The 22508-nt window shown below is 41.6% G+C and overlaps 1 protein-coding gene across 3 annotated transcripts in view; it reads left to right on the top strand.

The window, feature by feature from the left end:
* Nucleotides 1-22508, top strand: part of LRGUK (leucine rich repeats and guanylate kinase domain containing) — a 117722-nt gene that overhangs the window by 74251 nt on the left and 20963 nt on the right. For 2 of the 3 annotated variants that reach the window (XR_001302322.2, XM_013985615.2), the window contains exon 16: nucleotides 11469-11611. Coding sequence is in view for 2 of the 3 variants with exons in the window: in XM_013985615.2 (XP_013841069.1) it covers nucleotides 11469-11611 (143 nt within the window). In the remaining variant the exon portion in view is untranslated. The remainder of the gene's footprint in view (nucleotides 1-11468; nucleotides 11612-22508) is intronic. The other variant, XM_003134660.5, reaches the window with a different exon arrangement.

Here is a 22508-nt window from a genome sequence, read left to right as displayed (position 1 = left end):
GGAAAGCTGTGGCCAGGGCGCTGTGTCTGTACATCAGCTGCCCTCTGCAACCCCGAGTCAGTGTGAGTGGGGGACCCGCCATTGGATTCTTAGGAGGCAGCCCATCTGTGCAACCCGAGCCTCTTTTGTGGCTCGTCATTGCCTGGAGGGTCGGTGCGGCAAGGAGCCTTTGCGTCCAGATTCACCCAGATTCTGACATGATTTCAGGTTCTGGCTGAAGCATGTCATGTTGCCCTTCGAAAAATTCACTTGTGGATGAGAAGATTCTCTTGTGCGTCTTGCATTATGTAGGGATCCCGAAGCAAAGAATGCTGAAAAAGGAAGTCTTTGCAGTTTGGGGTCTGGGTCTCTCCCCCAAAGACCCAAACCCACAATAAATTTGTGGGAGGAAGGGACAAGTGCTATTTTTATGCCCACCACACTGTGCTTCAAATGTGCATTGGTCTCTACTGCCTGCAACTTAGCTTTGTTTGAAATGAAGCCCTTCCTTATCTCTTTGAACAGGAACCTCATGTGAATCAGCCCATGCCTTCATTATGCCAAAGCGTTTGGTTGAATTGCTTGAAAGAAGAGTGGGGTAAAAATTCAGGCAAATCAGTTTTGCATTTATCTACGTGTACCATCAGGATTCTTTGGCTGGCAAGTGGTAGGAACTCAGCCTGAGCCAGCTCTTGTGCATCCCTTAGAAGGGTGGTCTCACACCACCAGATGGAAGGGAGGGCAGAGGGGCAGCGGAACCGGAGCGAGACTGGGCACCGTCTCTGAACCCAACTCGTTCTCTCGTCATCTCCAGTGTGTTTGGCATCTACTGGACTCTTGTCTCCTAGACCCTTGTCATCTCCAGGGCTGTCTTCATTTCTCGTGTGTGTTATTTCTCCACCCCGCTTTATTCTCTAGGATGTGAGGACTCTGCGTCAGTTTCTGCCAATGGCAGGAATCATGACCATCAGCAGCTCTTAAACGTTCTTATCTGGTTTTACATCTGGCAACTCCTATTACTAAGAAGAGATTAGCACACATGCTCCTTGGTTGTGAGATTTAAAAGTACATATTCAGGGAAAGACTCTGATTGGCCCCCGTGGGTCAGATGCTTCTGACCAATCTATTGTGGCTGGGGACAGGGTCACATTTAGACATACTCATTGGGTTCAGTCCTGTGAGCCTTACACTCACACAAAAGGGAATAACTGAGGCAAAGCAGCCAACCTAAGATTTGACTCTTAAAATTTTACAAGCTATTTATTGAGTACTTACTCTGTATTCAGCAGCATGTTAAGCTGTGTTTGGCATCCAGTATTTTAAAAATGTAACTAGGTGTTCCCTGGTGACCTAGCAGTCATGACGTCAATGTTGTCATTGCTGTGACTTCATTCCCCTGGCCCGGGAATTTTCCCCCAAAAAATGTAACCACATTACTACATGCCTGTATACATGTGTCTTATCTTACACAAAAGGCATGCGTCCACAAAAATTGTATGTCAAGTGTTATTTCCAGCACAATAGAGGGATTGATTTTTTTTTTCTTTTTATGGCTATACTGCAGCATATGCAAGTTCTCCAGCTAGGGGTCAAATCAGAGCTGCAGCTGCGGGCCTGCACCGCAGCCATGGCACACGCCAGATCTGAGCCAGTGTCTGTGACCTACGCTGCAGGTTGCAGCAACACCAGATCCTAACCCATGGAGTGAGGCCAGGGATCGAACCCACATCCTCACAGACACTATGTCGGGTTCTTAATCGGCTGAGCCACAGTGGGAACTCCAAATTGATATTTTTATAATCCAGGATGCAGGACTCTTTTGTATAATGAAGCGCCATGTTTTCCTAGCAGTTATCCTCTCATTTATCTGGTTTGTCCAAAGCAAAATTTAAAAAGATGAATTTTTAAATATATCATAACTTATTTTTATTAAGCTAGTTCAAGTTCAGCAGTAAGCGCTGAGTACTTCCTATATGCCAGCCACTGTGACAGCTGCTGCACACAGAGAGGGATGATCAGGACACTTCAAGGAGTGCTCTCTTTTCTCAAGGGAGACAGATAAGGGGGTTCATTACAACACCACGTGATTATGGCAACCAGAGGCCCCAAAGCACGCTAGGAGAGGTTTAGCATCCAATAGAGACAAAAACCCAGGTGTTCACTTTTCTGTAATGTCATAAGAGCATTAAGGAAAGACACTGAATTCAGACTGGGATGAGAACTGGGTCAGAAAACACTCCCAGGGAGTTCCCGTTGGAGTGCAGCAGAAACGAATCCAACTAATATCCATGAGGATGCAGGTTCAATTCCTGGCGTTACTCATTAGGTCGGGGATCTGGCGTTGCCATGAGCTATGGTGTAAGTTGCAGGCTGCTCAGATCCCCAAGTTGCTGTGCCTGTGGTGTAGGAGGGCAGTAGGCCAGCAACTGTAGCTCCTTTTGGATCTCTAGCCCGGAAACTTCCATATGCTGCAGGTGCAACTCTAAAAAGAAAAAGAAAGAAAGCATTTCCAAGAGGAAGTCATCCTTCAGCTGAGTCATCCAGGCTGCTGAGTAGTCAGTACTGACGAGGGGGAAGGAATGTTCTCTTGGAAGAAGGACTAGCATATGTCCAAGCATAGAGGCAGGAACAGGCATAGCATCTTCTAAGGACCCAAATGTCAGGAGAGCTGTACGTGTCTGTGAGCCCACAGAGCACTGTGTGCTATGCTAATGAGCTTGAAAACTTGATGTTCTAAAATGGAAAGCCATTGAATGGTTAAATTGTTTATCTTAGAGGCATCTGTCCTCTAAGATGAGTTGGCATAGAGGACAACTTTGATGAGGGATAGCCATACAGGTGGCAGCAAGGATGGCTGGGAAACTGCTGCATCAGTCCTGACAAGATGGTAAGGGCCTGAAATAAGGCATTCTGGGTGGAATGGGCAGATTCAGGCTGTTCGGATCAGATGCAGGGAGAGTACAGACTGTGGAAGGAGGAGAATCAGGTTACCAGCCGTTCTTTATGAGCTCCGTATGGGGCACTTTAGAGGCACGAATATCTCCCTTAAGTGAAAGACTTGAGAAACTTACTTGATTTCCTCCTTGGGCAACTGTTTCTGAGGCTCCTTAAGGCACGTGGGGTTGCATTTTCATTAGGGTTCTCAGGCAAAGCGAGATGCCCCATTTCCCTTCGTTTGACTTGGAAGACGCTCTAGCGCCCTCCCCTGGCGCCCATGACAGTGTCAGGTTTGTGTTTGCGTTTGGGTGGTAGAAACATCTCCACTTGAGTGCAGCTGGACAGCATTTTGTTTGTGGTTCAAGGGAAGGAGTGGAAAAGATGGCCAGCTCCTCCCCGGTGAGAGGTCCTACTGCTGTTATTGGTTTTCTTGGTAGAAGGGAAACGTCTGCTTTTTAATTATAAAATATAAATATTTGAAAACCGTCATTGTCCGTCTACATTTACAAAGTTCCTATCGCTTTCATTTGCTCTGTTCCTCAGAAAAGTGATCTTTATGGGGAAAGAAAAGAACATTGTGGGCTTGAGTCACTCCATTAGCTAATACAATCTTCAGCTTTTTCAAAATGTCTGGCACCTGGTATTCAAATCAATAGAGATAATAGTTCCACTGGGCGCCAAGAACCTTCTTCAAATATTTAAAGAGCTAAATCAATTATTTTCAAACCTCAAACGGTAATTGGACAAAGGGTATGGTTGGGTAATTTACAAAAAGAGGAAGTAAAAATGGTTCCCAAATTTGTCAAAAGGTATTTACCTTCCACTATCACTGAAATAAGTCAAAACAGTGTAGACTTTTTTGGGGTACCCCAAATGGCAATGATAGAAGACAAATTAATGCTTGTTGTTAGTGAGACTAAGGATAAATGCACTCTCTGTGTCATCACTGAGAAAGTAAACTAGCACAATTTTTTCTGGGGACAGTTCTGCAGTGTCTGTCAAAGCCTAAAATGTTGGGTATCTTTAACCCAGCAATTCTAATGCAAGAATGACCATAAGGAAATAATTCATGTACAAGCATGTTCCCATTAATGTCCTTATAATAAAATCTGGAAATAATCTAGCCATCTGATGGGATTTAAAAAATAAGTTTGGGGAACCATTTCTGGTACAGCGTACGTTGCCCTTATACTCATGTCGACAAGGAAACTATTTGTCACATATTAAGAAGACAGGTTAAGTGGTTCTAGCTGGTCTGCTCCAGGTTGTTAGATTATGGTAATTTCTATTTTCTCATTTGTGCTTTTTAGTCTTTTGTGAATTTTCTACAGTGAACCTTTGTTTATTCAGAAAAACTAACATGGAATTCAGTTCTCATGTTCTGTTTTGATCTGGCATAAGGAAGAACTTTCTAGGAGTCAGAGTCATATACGGAGGAGCAAACAGGCTCTCTCCAGAACATAGATGCTCTGTGATGGAATCTACAGAAGGTCTCCTTAGGTTGGGGGATTAGTCGGATTGGCTGAAATTTAAGGTTCCTTTTCTAACTATAATCTGTCCACTACAATTGGCTCTTCTTGCCAGCTCTGAAGAACCCAGCAGGCTGTTTCATTAAATAGAGAGCTTAGTACTAGAAAATGTCACACAGTTAGTACTCATTAGATCAGGGGCTTTCAAAGTGTCTCGTCCAGAACCCATAACTAGGACTGCCTTTCGTAATATCATGACCTACCCATAGACACACACAGGAAACAAAAGTGTAATGCGATACTTTTGCTCAATCTTAGTTTTTAAAAATGCTGGTCATGACCACTAAATTGATTTCACAGTTTATTCTGTATCTGCAATTTGAAAAATCCTACGCTGAGTGCTCTGGAGCTTTGCTCTGGTGCTGTTCCTAGAGGCCTATGACCAGATGCTTCCCTGCTGTCCTTGCTTTCCAGTGAGGTAGGTTGGGTTGGGTTGGCATGATTTATACTGAATATTTTCCGTGACAATAGAAGAATTCAGTGTATTGGCAGTTATGCTTTTTGCCAGTGTTTGGGCTCTGGATAAGGTATATTGAAAAATTTTATACATCATATAAAGTTCTTATGTAAAGCTAAAAAAACCAGCTTCAAAACGATCTTGATAGTGTCTTGACCACTAAGTACTTGGCTGGTTCCCTTTCCTTTTGCTCCAGGACAATGCTGAAAATCACCTTGATCCTATAAAGGTTCCTCTAAATTCCATTTCAGATGATTGTATCATTTCTGAAAGGACTAGGAGAGGGTGTCCATAAATGTGTTTGATTAACTGCTCAGTTCCGTTCGAGGACATCATTCTAGAGTTTGCATTTCTTTACTATTTTCATTGAGAGATGAAAATAAGAGGAGACTATTTCTTTGTGTTACTGATTAATAATGTTAGACCACCAAATAGTTGATCTCAAAGGGGATTGTGAGAGAGAGCAGATGTGACTAACAAAAGCTGGAGACCTTTTAAAGTTTGTAGCCTTAGAATTTCATGATTTCAGATCACACCAAAAGTCAAAATTATCATTGGAATTTCTAATTCCAGTGCAATCTAACTTGCAGTCTAACCTTGGGCAAGTTACAAAGTTTTCATGTGTGAAATAGAGATAATGATAGGACCTATCTCAAGATTATTTGAGGATTAAATGAGTTAATATATTGAAAAACATCCAGAACAATGCCTGGAACGCATTCAGTGCTTATATGAGTGTTGGTTAGCATTAACGTGTAAGCAGCAAAAAAAAATTTTTTCCAACTATAAGGGAAAAAATAAAATCATTAAAAATATTTTAATAATATTTTGTCCTTAATTGGAATAGGAAAACACTGTTCAAACTAGGTGGGAATATTGGGCAAATGGCATAGTCTCCTCTGAAAATCCTTTTAAAATTTTTGACAACTGTGATTGAATTAAGAGAATTAATTAAACAGAATAATATTGGAAAGAAGTTGCAGTTCAGTAAAATGTTACTGAGATCAAGAGAGTCTTTCAGGTCATAATTCGCTGGTAGCCTGATTCACAGGTAGCATCATTGCGGCTTAAGAGAATTGAGTGGGGAGACAAGTTCTGAGGTTGTTATAAAGTTGATTTGGGATATACATGGAAAAGACTTATAGTAGCACCTGGAACATTGTACTTGCCCAATAAATGTCTGTTATTTTTCCTGTTACCCTGTCATTGATAACATCACAAGCATTCTGTGTTTCAGATTGCTTTAGTGGTAAATGCCATTAAGTTACTTAATTCAGGAATGAATTACCAGATAGTGGGCATGTTGTTTGCTCTTTGTGTGCTGAAACACAGACAAGCTTTTCACAAACGACCAGATCTAAAGACCCTTGGTTTCCAAGGACAAAGATAGCAGAGGAAAGAAAGACAAAAGATGTCTTTGGTTGAGAAGTGACAAAAGATGCCTTTCAAAGATGAAACATCTTTGAAAATGTTCTTAAAGGATGCGCCCTTGCAAGCAAAGGCCACACTTCGGGGCAGGGCGGCAGTGTAGGGTCGGGTGGAAAGCACATCAGATATTTAGTTATCAAACACATTGCTCCGGAGTTCCCACTGTGGCTCAGTGGAAACAAACTCTATTAGTACGCCTAAGGATGCAGGTTTGATCCCTGGCCTTGCTCAGTGGGTTAAGGATCCAGCATTGCCCCGATTTGTGGTGTAGGTCACAGGCACGGCTGGGATGTGGCATTGCTGTGGCTGTGGCATAGGCCAGCAGCTGCAACTCCAGTTCAACCCCTAGCCTGAAAACTTCCATAGGCTGCACCTGCAGCGCCCTGTCCCCCCAGAAAAATGCATTGCTCAAAGGAGAGGAAAATTTTAGTGTATATTCAAGTTTCCTAAATGTTTCCATCTTGTTTTTCCTTCTACCCTTCTCACTTCCTCTCCCCTTCCCAAATTCTCTGCATCCAGATGTTACGCATCAAGTTTCCACTCTTGAAATTTCTCTCTCCTACATTGTTTCCTTCAAATTGTCCAACAACTACTTCATGATAAATTCACCCATTAAAACAATCTGAAATTCCAGGGACTGTTGTTATATATTTCATTTAGGACGTCCCGGATACAGTGTACAAATATCAAACCCTTAGTTCACCTCTGCTGAGGACATTTCACAGGATGAAGTTCAATGGAAAGAAGCATTCTTTTTTTTTTTTTTTTTTTTTGTCTTGTCTTTTTGCCTTTTCTAGGGCCACTCCTGTGGCATATGGAGGTTCCCAGGCTAGGGGTCGAATCAGAGCTGTAGCCACCAGCCTACACCAGAACCATGGCAACTCAGGATCCGAGCCGCGTCTGCAACCTACACCACAGCTCACGGCAACGCTGGATCCTTAACCCACTGAGAAGGCCAGGGATCGAACCCACAACCTCATGGTTCCTAGTTGGGTTCGTTAACCAGTGCGCCACGATGGGAACTCCAGGAAAGAAGCATTCTTTTTGTAGCTCATTCTCTCAGTGTGAGAAGACACATTCACATGCTTTCCTTTGTCCTGATGTAGAGTCTGCTCTCTGTTGAAATAGCTGATTATGCCTTTGATCAGACACTCAAAAATATAGCACTTTACTGTTAAACTAGTTTAGTAAATGTATTCATCTTACCATGTATAATGTGAATATTACGGCTATATTTTTTGGACTCATATGGTAGTTTTTTACTATAAATGCTTATTTTGCTATTGAAAATTATTATGGATATTATGTGAAATGATTATTTTTGTAGTTGCTCTTGTTCCTTTCTCTGAAGCACATTTACACAAGACTTTTAAGATTTAATTCTGTCCCGGGGGGGAATAAATGGCTTTTTTCAGCACCTTCAGTTTTATGATACTACTTCCTAATGAACTGAGCGTTTCCTTTAATTTTCCACTACAAATTATGTAACGATCCTATTTAAAAATAAATAAATATTTTAAATTGTGTAGCAGATTATTGTGTTTTAATATGTTTTGGGTCTTTTATGGTTACATATTTCAGCACTGAGACTCTTTTACAGGGGCTTTTACAGCCATTTACATTTTATATATGTCTGTGTACTTGGAGTTCCCTTGTGGCTCAGTGGATTAAGGATCTGACATTGTCGCTGCTGTGGCTCAGATGGCTGCTGTGGTGTGAGATCAATCCCTGGCCCAGGAACCTCTGCATGTACCCTGGTGCAGCCAGAAAAACAAAAACAAAGCAAAACAAAACAAAAACCTCACTACTACCTAAATATTTTTTTAAGGTCTCATTGGAGTGGGAAAAAAAGAATGATTCTAGCTATCTGAGAACTTTTGTCTGAAAATAAAAGCCCATTTCCAAGTGTTTTCATAGAGAGACAAACTCTAGTGTTGTTTCTTTTTTTTTTTGCAAGGTTTTATTTAAATTTCAAAAGATGTATACTTAAAAGTGTTCAGCATCATGTTTTTGGACAAGGGAGTAACTTCGTTGCTTTGCTGTACAAGTAATGTTACTACTGAAGAAAAATTGGTTATTAAAACAGAGATTTGGAGTTCCCACTGTTGCACAAAGGGATTGGACCCGATCCCCAGCCTGGGAACTCCATAGGGCACAGGGTGGCCAAAAAAGAAAAAAAGGTGGGGAGGGGGATTTTTATTTTTCAAAATGTCACAATCTGACCCCCAAATTCTAATTTTATTACTAGTTATTGAAATAGCTGGGAACCCATAATATCAGGTCATCAGCATAATTTCTTTTCTCCACTCTTTTTTTCAGTAAAGGCCCTATTTAGTCTGCATGAAAATGTGTTATGAAATACACGTACTCATGTTTTATCTTAGGTACATGGCTTCTACTGCATTTGTTATTTTGTTTGGATTTTGTGATTATTCTTTTAAAATGTTTTATACAAATATAATTTCAAAGTCATTTGACTGATAGGGATATAAGTCTAGATAAAAGGTCTAAGTTATTTTGAATTAATTTGAGATGCAGTTCTGGTTGTTCCAGATATTTCTTTTGTATTTCCTGCATTTGGTAATAATACTAATCTACAAAATAACTTGAAAATCTGTCATGAATCATTAAATGCATTTATGGTATTTAAGTCCATTTAACCTTTATACTGAAGAACTTGTTCATTTTTCTGGACCGTACAGTAATTTTTATATATGTTTTTATATATGCATATTTAATGTTGCCTCAAGGTGGATTTTAACTTAGATACTTTGAAGAAGGTCACTTTAAGAAACTTTGTTGCAGGGTATCATAAGCTTGGTAATTATGGGTTTTTTTTTAATTGAGAAGTAAGCGCTCTTGTCCATTAATGTATTAAGACGGTTGAGACTATGTTAAGAAAGTACGAAACTCTTTATTATGGGAGTTGAGTCACTACAGTGGTGGCATTACAATATAGTTTAATAGTAATCTAAGCACATTGCCTTTACCCAAAATGTTTCATTGCTGAGAAGCATTAAGACATTAAACTCTTGAATTACAGCTGCACTGTATCATTGGATAGAACTTGATTTGTTTATATTATAGTGCAAAAGACTTATGTGAGAGAAAGCTAGAAAAAGGCACCAAGTATTCTATTTTAAATAAGCTTATATACATATAGGATCATTTCTATGGAAATTCTATAAATATAGTTTCTATTTCTTCAAACTTTAATCTTAACTTTTTCAAATTCATCTGGTCTTTTTCATAATGCTCTGTTCTTAGAGTCCCACCAAAAGGACAAGTATTTGGGGTTTTTTGTTTGTCTGTTTGATGAGCATGGAATTCAGCCCTTCTAGCTCATCTGTGTGCTTGTTTCAGCCATGCTGAATTCTGTACTGTGACTCAGTTGTGTTAGGCATGGTTCTGGGTCCTCCTGCAAAGCCTCTCTCTGCCTGATGTGCTTTCATCCCAGATATTTGAACGCCTTCCCTCTTCATGACTTGAGATCCCTGTGCAGATGTCATGACCTCAGAGAGGACTTCCTCTGACCATCACGCCTTCTCTTACTCTTCTGTCTCCTTATCCACCTGCCTGGCCCTTCGTTGCACTTATCTCTACCTGACATTATCTAGTGTGTAATTTGTCCGTCTCCAACATTAGAATGTAAATCCCACAGGTCAAGGACATTTTATTTACTGCTGTATCGCCTACACCCAGAGCACCGCCTGGCACATAGCAGGTGCGCAACCAATATGGGTTGAATGGCTTTTCCATGGTGAAGATGTACAGAGAATGTTTCCACGTAACAGTTGTCTCCTATTTGTAATTGCTATGCACATAGTTACTTCAGTGTTTCTTTTCGGACTGCACTGTTACCTGGGAGTCCTCGGCTGTGGATTTTGTTCCTCCGTGTGTTGCATCTTCTGAGTCTCTCCCCCTTCTGTCAAGACATGTTCTGGGCTGTAGAGCTTTAGACGTCCCTGCCGTGGTTAAATACTTTTATTTGTCTGCCACAGCTTTTACCTTGTTTGTATTGGCTCAGGATTGCCACACGCTTTGGTGTGAGTTCAAGTTGAGATTTCACACCAGCCCACGGCACAAGATGGGAGGTCTGCTTTCCTACAGGTGGTTCCACTCTCAGTCCAAGTGTGACTGTGTCCAGGCTACATCTTGAGGTCTGAGGGCTGAGATCTCCAGACACTCCCTTGCAACTCTTCGCCTAATCAGAGCCCAGGTCTTGCACACTGAGCGCCCAGGGACTGGCCTCACCGCTCAGTCCAGAAACCTCGGCCCCCAAGATACTCTGACCTCTTGGCATCCATTCCTGCTCCTCCGCCTTGGAATCTTCGCTTCAGCTCCAGCATCCGGAAATGTTTCTTTCTTGGTTTCAGCTTTGCGATGTGGTACAAACAAACTTCTGTTCTCGGTTATCCAGAGTTTACTTTGTCGTGAGTGGAGCCAGCTTCCCACATCTGCTCAGCCAGCCATATTGGCTGGTGGTACATGTGGAGATGATTTATTTTGGCATTTTTATAGCAACAGTGAAAGTATCGATGGCCCAATATATCCAAAAGTATTTACACCCAGGCCTGCTCTATGTGAGAAATTTAGATTCTTTATATTCTATGTCTCTGGACGTTCTAGCGTTTTAAAGGAAGCATTAGGTATTACTTTGCTATAAATTCTATTAAATAGTGACCTCATCATCCATTCCATTCTTTTTTTTAAAGTTTATGCTTAGCATTTATTTAAAAAACATTTCTTTTATGATTCTAGCCTTTTAGGGCAATGTGGTCAAATGAAAATTAATTGTAAAGGGGATTTTGTAGGTATGTATCTGGAAGCCGTTATCTTTGCCATGTTTTATTTCCTGTAATTCCATTCGTAAGTCTGTATTAATTGAGCACTAAGTATATTTCCAGGATGTGTCTACGAGATGCTGTGGGTGACTTTATAATTTTGAGTAATAATCATTTTCATCGTATTCTAAGACATATATGTTTTCAGTTATCTCACTTTCAGGGTGAAATGCACAGACTTTTAAGTATACACTGTGTTGTGTTGAAGCAAATCCAGTTATAAAACATTTCTCTCACTGCAAAAAGTTGCTTTATCCTATTTTATGCCTTTAAACTTTTTTTTTTTTCCTCTAGTAGAAATTACGACACCTCAGCTGAAATCGGAAAAGTCTTCCAGGAAGTTTAGAATTGCAAGTAAGCATGAGTCCCTGGATTCAACAGACAGAAACTACTTTGTGAAATTATGGGCCAAACTTTCATGCAAAAAAACACCAGTGGTAAGAATGGATGAGGAGGGGGAAGCTGTAACTGAGCGTTACACTGTTCGGATAAAAAGGGGATTTGATATTTTGAGACTAAGTTTCCCTGACTGGTGTCAGCTGAAGCCAAGTCTTCCCAGCCCCCTTCTACACCTCTCAAAATAGATATGAGTTCTAAAAATAGAATATCCAGTATAGATTTTGTGAGTTCCCTTCCCCTAGGGTCCTAGTCAAAACTCTTTTAATTCTTTGTTAGCAAGAATAGAAATGAGTTCCCCTGTGGCTCAGGAGGTTAAGGATCCACTGTTGTCACTACAGTGGCTTGGGTCACTGCTGTGGCGCAGGTTTGATCCCTAGCTTGGGAACTTCTGCATGCAGCAGGCATGGCCAAAAAGAAAAAAAAATGCATTTCTAATGCATAGCACTAATACCGTGAAATATGAATTTCAGAGGAAAACCTGCTTTGCTGTTGGGATATAATTTTGAGTATTCTTGTGCTGAGCCTTCAAAGCAAGTCCACTCAAAGAGTCTGTGTTTTATAACCTTGTAGTACTTAAACTAGTCCTATAACTTACTGCTGATCCTATTCTTTGAGAATCAGAGAAGTTAGGATGTGTGAGAGCTGGCCCTGCATTCACCTTAGGTCACGCCCATTTTCTGTCTGTTACAGTTTTCCTGTGATGGTCTGGAATACAGCGACCTAAATCATTGCAGTTGCCCCCAAAGTGGCAGAACGTTCAATTTGATTGTCAGCTCCTTGGTTGTGTTTCCTTAAGCCTCGCATGTTCTAATCGCATTGTCTCCTAAAGTCAGAACCATAGGTATTGGTTGAAAGACTTGGACTGATGACTTTAGGAATTCTGCTGTGGCACAGTGGGTTAAGGATCCCGGATTGTGGTGTAGGTTGCAGCTGCAGCTCGGATTCAATCCCTGCCTGGGAACTTCCATATGGAATTAGGCTGGGTACACTAGATGAAAAGTCTAGGGCCATGGTGTATATGGGTACAATTACGCATTCTGCTCTGAGTCAAAAGAATGGGCTGTTTGAGGTACAAGGAACAGGTACCCATTCAAGTCATCCTAAGCAGCAGTTCCATTATTTAAAAAAAAAAAAAATGATGAGTGGATTCACAGTGCATCATGATCAAAGATGAAGTACAGATCTCACAGGAACCGGAAATCAGATTGGAAAGTGGTGTGCTAAGGTTTCTCTTCTCCCAGAGGCATCAAGTTCCTCTCACCTCTGCTTCTGTTTTTCCTGTGTTCTGTTGTCCTCTCCCTCTTGACCAGCCTCCTCCCCTCACTCAGTTCCCTGCCACATAACCTGCACTCCTTCACAGGCCTGCCCGTCCTGACTCTCCATGACCTCTTGGCTCCATGCCCACTCTTCCCTGCCACTTCTCTCTGTCTCCTTAATTCGTGCTATGGAAAGCAAAGCAATCTATGTGGCCTGGCTGGACTTTTCAAGCCATGCTACCCCGATCACATTAAACTGCTTGTCCGGTCCCCTGTGGCAAGGCAGAAGGCAGGGCCCCTTGGCACAGATTCTGCCTTCTTAGAAGCAGCGGTGGGTGGGTGCCCTCTAAATTTCTCAAAATAATATGTGAGAAATGTCCTATTTATTTATCCAAAACGAAGTAAGTCTGGGATTGTTCCCTTCTACCTGGATCTGTGAGAAATCAAACAGCAATCATTAGGAATGGAGATCACGCGCCTTCTTTGGATTAAATTCAAGAATCCTGAGGTGTGAGGGAGGGGCCCCTGGTCTCCAGACCATCACGGTTGCCATGGAGATGCTCCTTGTCTAAATCCCTGCGTTCCTTTCTGAGCCAGTGGCTCTGGGGTTCTCCCTGTCCTCTCCTCCCAGTCCCTTTGCCCAGTGCCGACCCTGAGAACGTGCCACACACTCTAGAAGCTCCCTGTACCCAGGGATCCCATCAGCGTCTGTCCTTCCAGTCCTGGGAAACCCAGCTCCTTCAGGTCAGCCTACCCCTTTGTCTCTGTACCTGCTCTCTCCCCCTCCTTGGATGGTACAGCTTTATGCTTCTTAGAGCTTAGACTTTCAGATATCTAAGTTCATTTTTAATCTCCCAGGACACACGGCGTATCCAGACCGTAAACTCTAGAACACACATCCTTGACTGCCTTTATTCTTTAATGATACGTCTGTGTCCTGCAGCCAGAACTGGCTCATGTCCCAGCTGGGCTCTCCTGCCACCCAACCTCACACACGCCCATGAAAAACATACACCATTGATTTGCACCTTCTGTTGACCAGTGGGTATCTGTGATTTATTTAAACATGACCAATCTAAATGTTACCTGTTAGAAAACTTTCAGGCCTAATTAAAGACAGCTTTTCTCTGATCAAGGGCACTCAGGGACCCAGGAGGGAGAACAGAAGAACAGAGATGAAACACACACACACAATGTGTTCTCAGCTACAATTCATCTCCAGAATCTCAATTTAAAATTAATGGATGGGGCGTTCCCCTTGTGACACAGTGGAAATGAATCTGACTAGTATCCACGAGGACGTGGGTTCAATCCCTGGCCTCCCTCAGCGGGTTAAGGATCCGGCATTGCCATGAGCTGTGGCATAGGCCAGCAGCTATAACTCAGATTCAACCCCTGGCCTGGGAACTTCCATTTGCCACACCTGTGGCCCTAAAGAGCAAAAATTAATTAAATTATATTAAATTAATGAACAGTATGGAGAAACTGGAGAGCAGATAGTATGATAAAAAGGCAGGGTAGCAGTAGAAGGGCCAGCTTGGTGGCAGTGGGGGAACAGGCATACAGACCACTTGTCAAAAATTCTAATGAATTTTGACATGCCCAGTGCTATTCTTTACCTGCAGTCACCCCCTAACCCCAAGAAACCATTCAGCCCCCATAATCCAGGGCATCTAGTGCTTAGTCTGGAAATATACTATGTCCTGTGTTAGAGGATTAGCCATTTGATCCACGACAGCAACAATATTCAAACCCCCTGCAGCCCAAGGTCCTGGTAATTTAACTTGTCAGCACTGGTGGAGATATAACAGAGTAGCTTCATGGAAAAGCAAATTAAGGAGTTCCTGTCGTGACTCAGCAGAAACGAATCTGACTAGCATCCATGAGGACACAGGTTCAATCCCTGGCCTTGCTCAGTGGTTTAAGGATCCAGTGTTGCTCTGAGCTGTGGTGTAGGTCACAGAGGTGGCTCGGATGTGGTGTTGCTGTGGCTGTGGTGTGAGCCAGCAGCTGCAGCTCCGATTCAACCCCTAGCCTGGGAACCTCCATATGCCACGAGTACAGTCCAGAAAAGAAAAAAAAAAAAGAAAGAAAGGAAAGCAATTAAATCCCCAAGAACAAATAGATAGATTCACTCTTTGGAAATTAGAGCAAAAGTAGTACTAAATTGCCTCTGTCATATATATATAGGGTGAATTTGCCTAAGGTTATTTTTAGTGTCTCATTTTCTTATAAAGATTATGAATGTAATGGTATTTTGAAGTTTTAAGTATTTTTCAAATTTTAGGATATTTTGTAAGTTGTTCATCTCTTGTATGGCTTATCATGTTATGAAATGGGCAACAACTTTTTTAAGATCATCACAACAGAAGCTTTAATGAGATGTTACGGTGTTATGTTGGAGACCATAAATAGCCTTTAAACATCCCTTATAATTTGGGAAGGCCTTTCATGTCAATTATCTCATGTATCCCTCACTGCAACCCCTCAGAAGATGGTCTTTCCTCCTTTTTCTTTCCCAACATAAATTCCCACATATTTTTGGAATTTTTTTAGTAGACTGGAGAAAGTAATTGCAACTTTCTCTGTCGAAAAACTTATAAATTGGCCCCCCCCAAAAGGTAGAAATGTTTGTGCTTTTTTGCTATCTTAACTGTAGATTTAATGTGTTCATATTTACCTTTTAAGACTATCAAGAGAGCTGTTTGGTCGTGGTGGACTAAGTAGGACTTCCCATTGTCAATGCGTTGTTGGTTCTGTTTCTCCAAAGCATCCTTTCCAGCTTAGGTTGAAGCCCACGCTCTTAAACTAGATTAAACTCACCGTGTGAGATCTTTCAATCTACGCTTTTATTCTACTTTTCCACTCTTTCTTTGTCCAAGGTTTAGTAACTATATAGCTGTCAAGATGTGATTACAAAATAACGTAGCTGGTTTTGTGTACATCTTCTGAAACCAGTCTATTCCGGGGTAGTCACATGTTATAACTAGGTGGGTAAGTATATATTTACGTGTGTGCCTGTGTGTATTTTTAGTTTCTTCTTGCTTCTATCTACATTTAAGTATTGACCCCTTGACCTAAGAGGAAAGGCAGTAACTCTGAGTTCATGTGACAGTCTTGCCACCTGCTGGGTTGAGTTTACAAAGTCACTTCTCTGCTATGATGTATCATTTCCTCTCCTGTAAAGTGGGACTAGTAACACCTGCTTTACAGTGTTATTGGATCCAATGCATATGACATTTCTTTATATGTTATTGACCACAAAACAAATGTTTTGTTGTTTTGAAGATAATGTTTGGCAGGGAAAGGCGAAAGGGGTTCAGGCTCTCAGCTCTTGTACAACTCAAACTTACACAATGTTGTATGTCAATTATATTATCAATAAAAAAGAAATAATATTAATTTAGGAGCAGTTATTAAGTACATTTGGCAAGATTGTTAGATACAATGTCAATATACAAAAACAAATTTAGTCTGTAATAGCAATAATTTCATATTTTAAAAACTTTATGTTTTGTGTAGCATCCCAAAATAATCAAATGTTAGACTAAATCTGGGGAGTTCCCATCGTGATTCAGTGGTTAACGAATCCGACTAGTATCCATGAGGTTGCAGGTTCGATCCCTGGCCTTGCTCAGGGTTCGAGCAAGGGTTAAGGATCCGGTGTTGCTATGAGCTGTGGTGTAGATTGCAGATCCAGCTCAGATCCCGCGTTGCTGTGGCTCTGGCGTAGGCCGGCTGCTACTGCTCCGATTCAACCTCTAGCCTGGGAACCTCCATATGCCGCGGGAGTGACCCTAGAAAAGGCAAAAAGACAAAAAAAAAAAAAAAAGAATAAATCTAGGAGTTGCCATAATGGCTCAGTGGTTAACAAACCCAACTAGTGTCCGTGAGGACGAGGTTTCCACGGTTTCGATCCCTGGCCTCGCTCAGTGGGTTGGGGATCCAGCATTGCCATGAGCTGTGGTGTAGGTCGCAGATGCAGCTCGGATCTAGCACTGCTGTGGCTGTGGTGCAGGCTGGCAGCTACAGCTCTAATTCAACCCCTAGCCTGGGAACCTCCTATGCCACGGGTGCGGCCCTAAAAAGACCAAAAAAAAAAAAAAAAAAAAAAAAAAAGAATAAACCTTTTGAAAGTTATATAATATCTCTACATGGAAAAATGCTGAACGTATTAATTAGGAAACAATGAAGCTCTAAATCAGTAGAGACCATGTTCATGGGTTATCAGACTCAGTTTTGTACAAATGTCAACTCTCCCCAAAGAAGCCTGTAGACTCAGTGCAAGCCAGTCCAAAATCCTCATAAATTTTTGTGGGGATTTATAAGTAGCTTTTAATATTTACATATAAATGCTGGAATAGGGACAAAAATAGGCTAATGAACTAAATAAGAGGCCAGAAGCAGACCTCCACACAAAGGAGTTTAATCGATGAAAAGAGTGTCACTGCTGAGCAGTGTGAAAATAATGGTATTTTGCACTAGATATAAATATGGAAAAAGTTAAACTTAACCCTGAACCCGCATCATACAGAAAAGTTAATCTAAGGGAGATTGTTTATATGAATGTGAAAGACAAGGCAATAATACTTTCAGAAGCTAATGAAAGAGAAGACTTGGAGGACTTTGAGGTGGGGAAAGATTTCTTAAATGTGCAAAAAGCACAAATTATAGAGGAAAAATTGGAAACACTGAGGAACACTAACATTAAGAACTTCTGTTAATCAAAAAAGCAGCATTAAAGAGAATAAAAGAGGGAGAAGAAATTTGCATTAAGTAAAACTGGCAAAATGCTTGTATGCAAAATATATAAAGAACTCCTATAAGAGTTCCCATTGGGGTACAGAGGAAATGAATCCGACTAGGAACCATGAGGTTGTGGGTTCGATCCCTGGCATTGCTCAGTGGGTTAAGGATCCAGCGTTGCCGTGAGCTGTGGTGTAGGTCTCAGACACGGCTTGGATGTGGTGTGGCTGTGGCTGTGGCTGTGGTGTAGGCTGGCAGCTGTAGCTCCCATTAGACCCCTAGCCTGGGGACCTCCACATGCCGTGAGTGCAGCCCTAAAAAGACAAAAGACAAACAAAGCAAAAAACTCCTATAAATTATTAAGGAAAAAACAAATAATCCATAGCAAAATCCCTTCATAAAAGATACTATCTAGATGGCCAACAATATATGAAGAGATCCTGAACCTAGTTATTAGGAAAATGCAAATTGTGACCACAATGAGATACTATGCGGGCACTAGAAGTGCTACAATGACTGACTCTTCAGATGTGGAGCAGTGGACATTCTCATAAGACCACTGGTGGGAAGTTCCGTTTGGACACTTTGGATAGTAGCTGGGCATTATCCACTGAAATTGAACACACATACACTAGGCTCAGCAGTGGTCATCCTGAAATATGTACCCACTACAAACAAGTAGCCGTGCACACCTTCAGAGAAGAACAGGTGTGTTTATAGCAGCACCGTGCATGGCAGTCCAAAACTGAGACCTCAAAAGCCCATCAGCAGTAGAGGAGTCAAGTAAAATTCTGAATATTCATATCACAACATATAGTAATGAAAATGAACACAATTCACTCCATGGATGTATCTTTTATTTATTTTCTTTTTTTTGTCTTTTGTCTTTTTAGGGCCACACCCGCAATAGGTGGAAGTTCCCAGGCTAGGGGTCTAATTGGAGCTGTTGCTACCAGCCTACACCATACCCACAGCAATGCCAGATCTGAGCCTCGTCTGTGACCTACACCATGGCTCAGGGCAATGCCAGATCCTTAATCCACTGAGCAAGGCCAGGAATCGAACCGGCAACCTCTTGGTTCCTAGTCGGAATTGTTTTCCACTGCACCACAAGAGGAATTCAGATGTATCTTTCATGCTCTTAGACCAAAGAATCCTTGACTCCAAGCAATACATGTGATATAATACTATTAATGTATAATTAAAAATAAGGCAGTAGGAAACCATGTTATTTACGGATGCAAGTTCAGGTAATAAAAATATAAAGAGAAGTGGTTGCCATAAAAATCAGGAGAGTACTTACCTCTGGAGGGGGAAGAAGGTGGTAATAGCTGAAAAGGGTCTCAAGAGACTTGAGGGAGGCTGACAGTTGCAGGGGGAGGGAGGTTAGGAAGACACCCGGGGTTATGGAATGAGTGTCACTTGTCTGTTCATTAGCTGGACAAGCCTCAGAGAGGGACTTAACCATGCTGGGGTTGGGCAGGATTTCCTGCAGCTTGAAAGATCAAGAGAAATCTTTCAGTTGGGAGTTTGAGGGTGATGCTGAAACCAAAGCCAGCAAAGGTCCAGCTGGATGATCAATCTGAAAGGTTTGAAGAAAGGAATTCAGCTCACAGCAATAGACCAGATTAAGGAGGAAACTCTTAAGGGCTGAGGCTTAGCTTACTATCCCATAGATGTAAATCTGAGAAAGGTGAAATACTGAGCTAAGGGAAGTGTGGTCCTGTGTGACAGGAGGCATGTCCATGGTCGCTGTGATACTTCATTGGAGGATGAGTTCATGTTTTGGCTTTTTCTTTTTCCTAGGGTCTCACCAGAAGCATATGGAAGTTCCCAGCCTAGGGGCTGAATCTGCCAGCCTATGCCACAGCAATGCCAGATCCAAGTCACGTCTGCAACCTACACCACAGCTCACAGCAATGCCCAATCTTTAACCCACAGAGTGAGGCCAGGATCAAACTCGCATCCTCATGGGTACTAGTCCAGTCCATTACCGCTGAGCCACAATGGGAACTCCCATGTCTTTGTTAGTTTAGAAGCCTAGGAAAGGCTTTTGTTCTCATAGCCACCCTTGACCATCCCAATGGCACAAGATTCCCTCCCCTTCCCCTTCCTTCCTTCTCACGCGTTCCTCTATCTACCCATTACGAATTTGTTGAATTCCTACCACGTGTGTAAGGTCTGGATTTGCTTCCCAGCATAGAGCAGAATTTTCTGATGAGATCCTGCTCAGATACTTGAAGGAGAATGTCCTGGTCCTTGCCCTCATGGACTCTATAGTGTAGCAGTGAGACTCTCTGCTCTCTGTTCATGGGTAGGGTGAGGGCAGTGTATCTGCAGCCCTTCTACGACCGCCTTTTTTTCTTTAGGTAGAAAATGGGCTGCTGGAGACGGAGATCCTCAGTGTGACTGACTCCTGATACAGCGACAGCTGGTTTTTTTTTCCTTATCTATGGTCATTGGGGATTTAATCCAGGGCCCAAAGGACTTGTCTTTTTTAGGAAGGAATAGTATTCTTTGCTCTTCAAAATCTGCTAACATCACTTTTCTTGCTTGTTACTCTAATAGTTCATCAATATAAAATCTTTCTATGAATATGAATTAAAACAATTTAATAACACAGTCAAGGTACTCACTTCTTCCTTTTTGCTTATGTAAACCTTTGTTCCTTTATTTCTTCTCTCTTTATAGCTCAAATGGTATTTACTTTTCTGAATGACTCCCAAAGCACATCAATTGGAATGTCTCTAAAAGATTCATAGAGAACTACAAATATAATTTTAACCACCCTTGCTTCTTAAATACTCACAATTTTTAAGTCTGAGAAAAAAAAAAAAAAAAAAAAGCAGGAGTTCCCATCATGGTGCAGCAGATATGAATCCAACTAGGAACCATGAGGTTTCAGGTTTAATCCCTGGCCTCACTCATTGGGTTAAAGATCTGGCATTGCCGTGAGCTGTGGTGTAGGTTGTAGACTCTGGCTCGGATCTGGCATTGCTGTAGCTGTGATGTAGGCAGGTACCTGTAGCCCCAATTTGACCCACAGCCTGGGAACCTCCATATGCCACAGATGTGGCCCTAAAAGACAAAAAGGCAAAAACAAGACAAAACAAAACAAAAACAAAAAACAAAACAAAACCCAGCTCTGCAAAAAGTATATAGTAAACACAATCCAATGATAGGTTTTTATTTATACATACTTTTTTTTTTTTTTTTTGGTCTTTTTAGGGCTACACCCACGGCATATGGAAGTTCCCAGGCTAGGGTTCGAATCAGAGCTGTAGCTGCCAACCTACACCACAGCCACAGCAGTGTGGAACCAGAGCTGAGTCTGCGACCTACACCATAGCTCACAGCAATGTCGGATCCCTAACTCACTAAGTGAATCCAGGATTGAACCTGTGTCCTCATGGATCCTCGTCAGGTTCATTTCCACTGAGCCGTGATGGGAACTCCCTATACAAAATATTGATTACTGAAATCTAAGTTTTCATGGTATCACTATGCTTCTATTTCCCTTTGATAGCCACCCCATTTTGCATGGTTGGCTCCCTGGAAAACGTACTTGAAAGTTATAATGGCTTAGTGAAGGGTTTTTTTAAATTTCATTAATTCATTTATTTTTTTTTTTGTCTTTTTGTCTTTTTAGGGCCACACCGACAGCATATGGAGGTTCCCAGGCTAGGGGTCAAATCGGAACTGTAGCTGCAGATTTTTTGCTCTGGAATTGTTTTGACTAGATCTTTGTCTTATCGGAGAAGCTTGATTTTCAGAACTTCACTTGTATCTATTTCTCCAGCCAGTCTCTGAGCTCCTTAGGGAACACTCTTACTCCTGAAACAGGCCAAGCCACTGAAAGCCAATTCTCCAGAAAAACAAAAACAAAAAACTGCTGAATGACCACTTCCTTCAAAGCCAGTTCAGCAAATGTGTGTGTGGCAGATAAGGCCAGTACAATCCTATAAAGCACCCAAAGATATGGATGCCAGTAGGAAAGTGGATGTGATGACAGAATATTGGGCCCTGCATCTATTAAGCACTACTTCCTTTCAATACTATGAGGCCAGTCAGCCCAGGGAGTTGTCTAAGATGACACAGCTTAGAAATGTCTATTTTTCCCTTAGCCAGACTTATCAAGGAAAAAAGAGGACTCAAATCAATAAAATTAGAAATGAAAAAGGAGAAGTTACAACGGACATCACAGAAATACGAAGGATCATAAGAGACCACTGCAGGCAACTATAGGCCAATAAAATGGACACCCTAGAAGAAATGGACAAATTCTTAGAAAAGTACAATCTTCCAAGACTAAACCAAGATGAAATAGAAAAGATGAATGGACCAATTACAAGTACTGAAATTGAAACTGTGATTTAAAAACTTCCAACAAACAAAAGTCCAGGCCCAGACGGCTTCCCAGGCAAATTCTATCAAACGTTTAGAGAAAAGCTAATACCTACCCTTCAGAAACTATTCCAAAAAATTGCAGAGGAAGAAACACTCCCAAACTCATTCTAGAAATGTCTATTTTGACTCCAAAAGAAAGGTGCTTTCTTCTCCTCGTGCATTTTTTAGGGCCTGGTCTTCAGCACCACATTTATTAGCTGGAATAATGCTATCAAGAGATGCTTCTCTTACCTGCCACCTGGTTACCAAGTGATAGAGTTCATGCAGGACTGGCAATATAAATGCCTTTTTCCAGATAATGAATTGGTTTCCTATTATTTTTGGAAAGTGACCAACGAATTTAAAATATCATTTATTAGCATTATGATCTTGATGTGTGCATAGGGAAGGGTATCCGCATACTGCATTTTCTTATCCTGGTTAAAGCATAGATTGTCCTGTCTTGTCAGCTAGAGCCTCTGCAAGTTGGCCCCGGTGTTTCCGACGTGACCCATGCAGTCTTTGTAGCCATCTTGCTAGCTAGTGT

This window comes from Sus scrofa, chromosome 18 (genome assembly GCF_000003025.6).
Source record: "Sus scrofa isolate TJ Tabasco breed Duroc chromosome 18, Sscrofa11.1, whole genome shotgun sequence".
Taxonomy (NCBI): domain Eukaryota; kingdom Metazoa; phylum Chordata; class Mammalia; order Artiodactyla; family Suidae; genus Sus; species Sus scrofa.
This window is presented reverse-complemented; position numbering and strand designations above follow the sequence as displayed.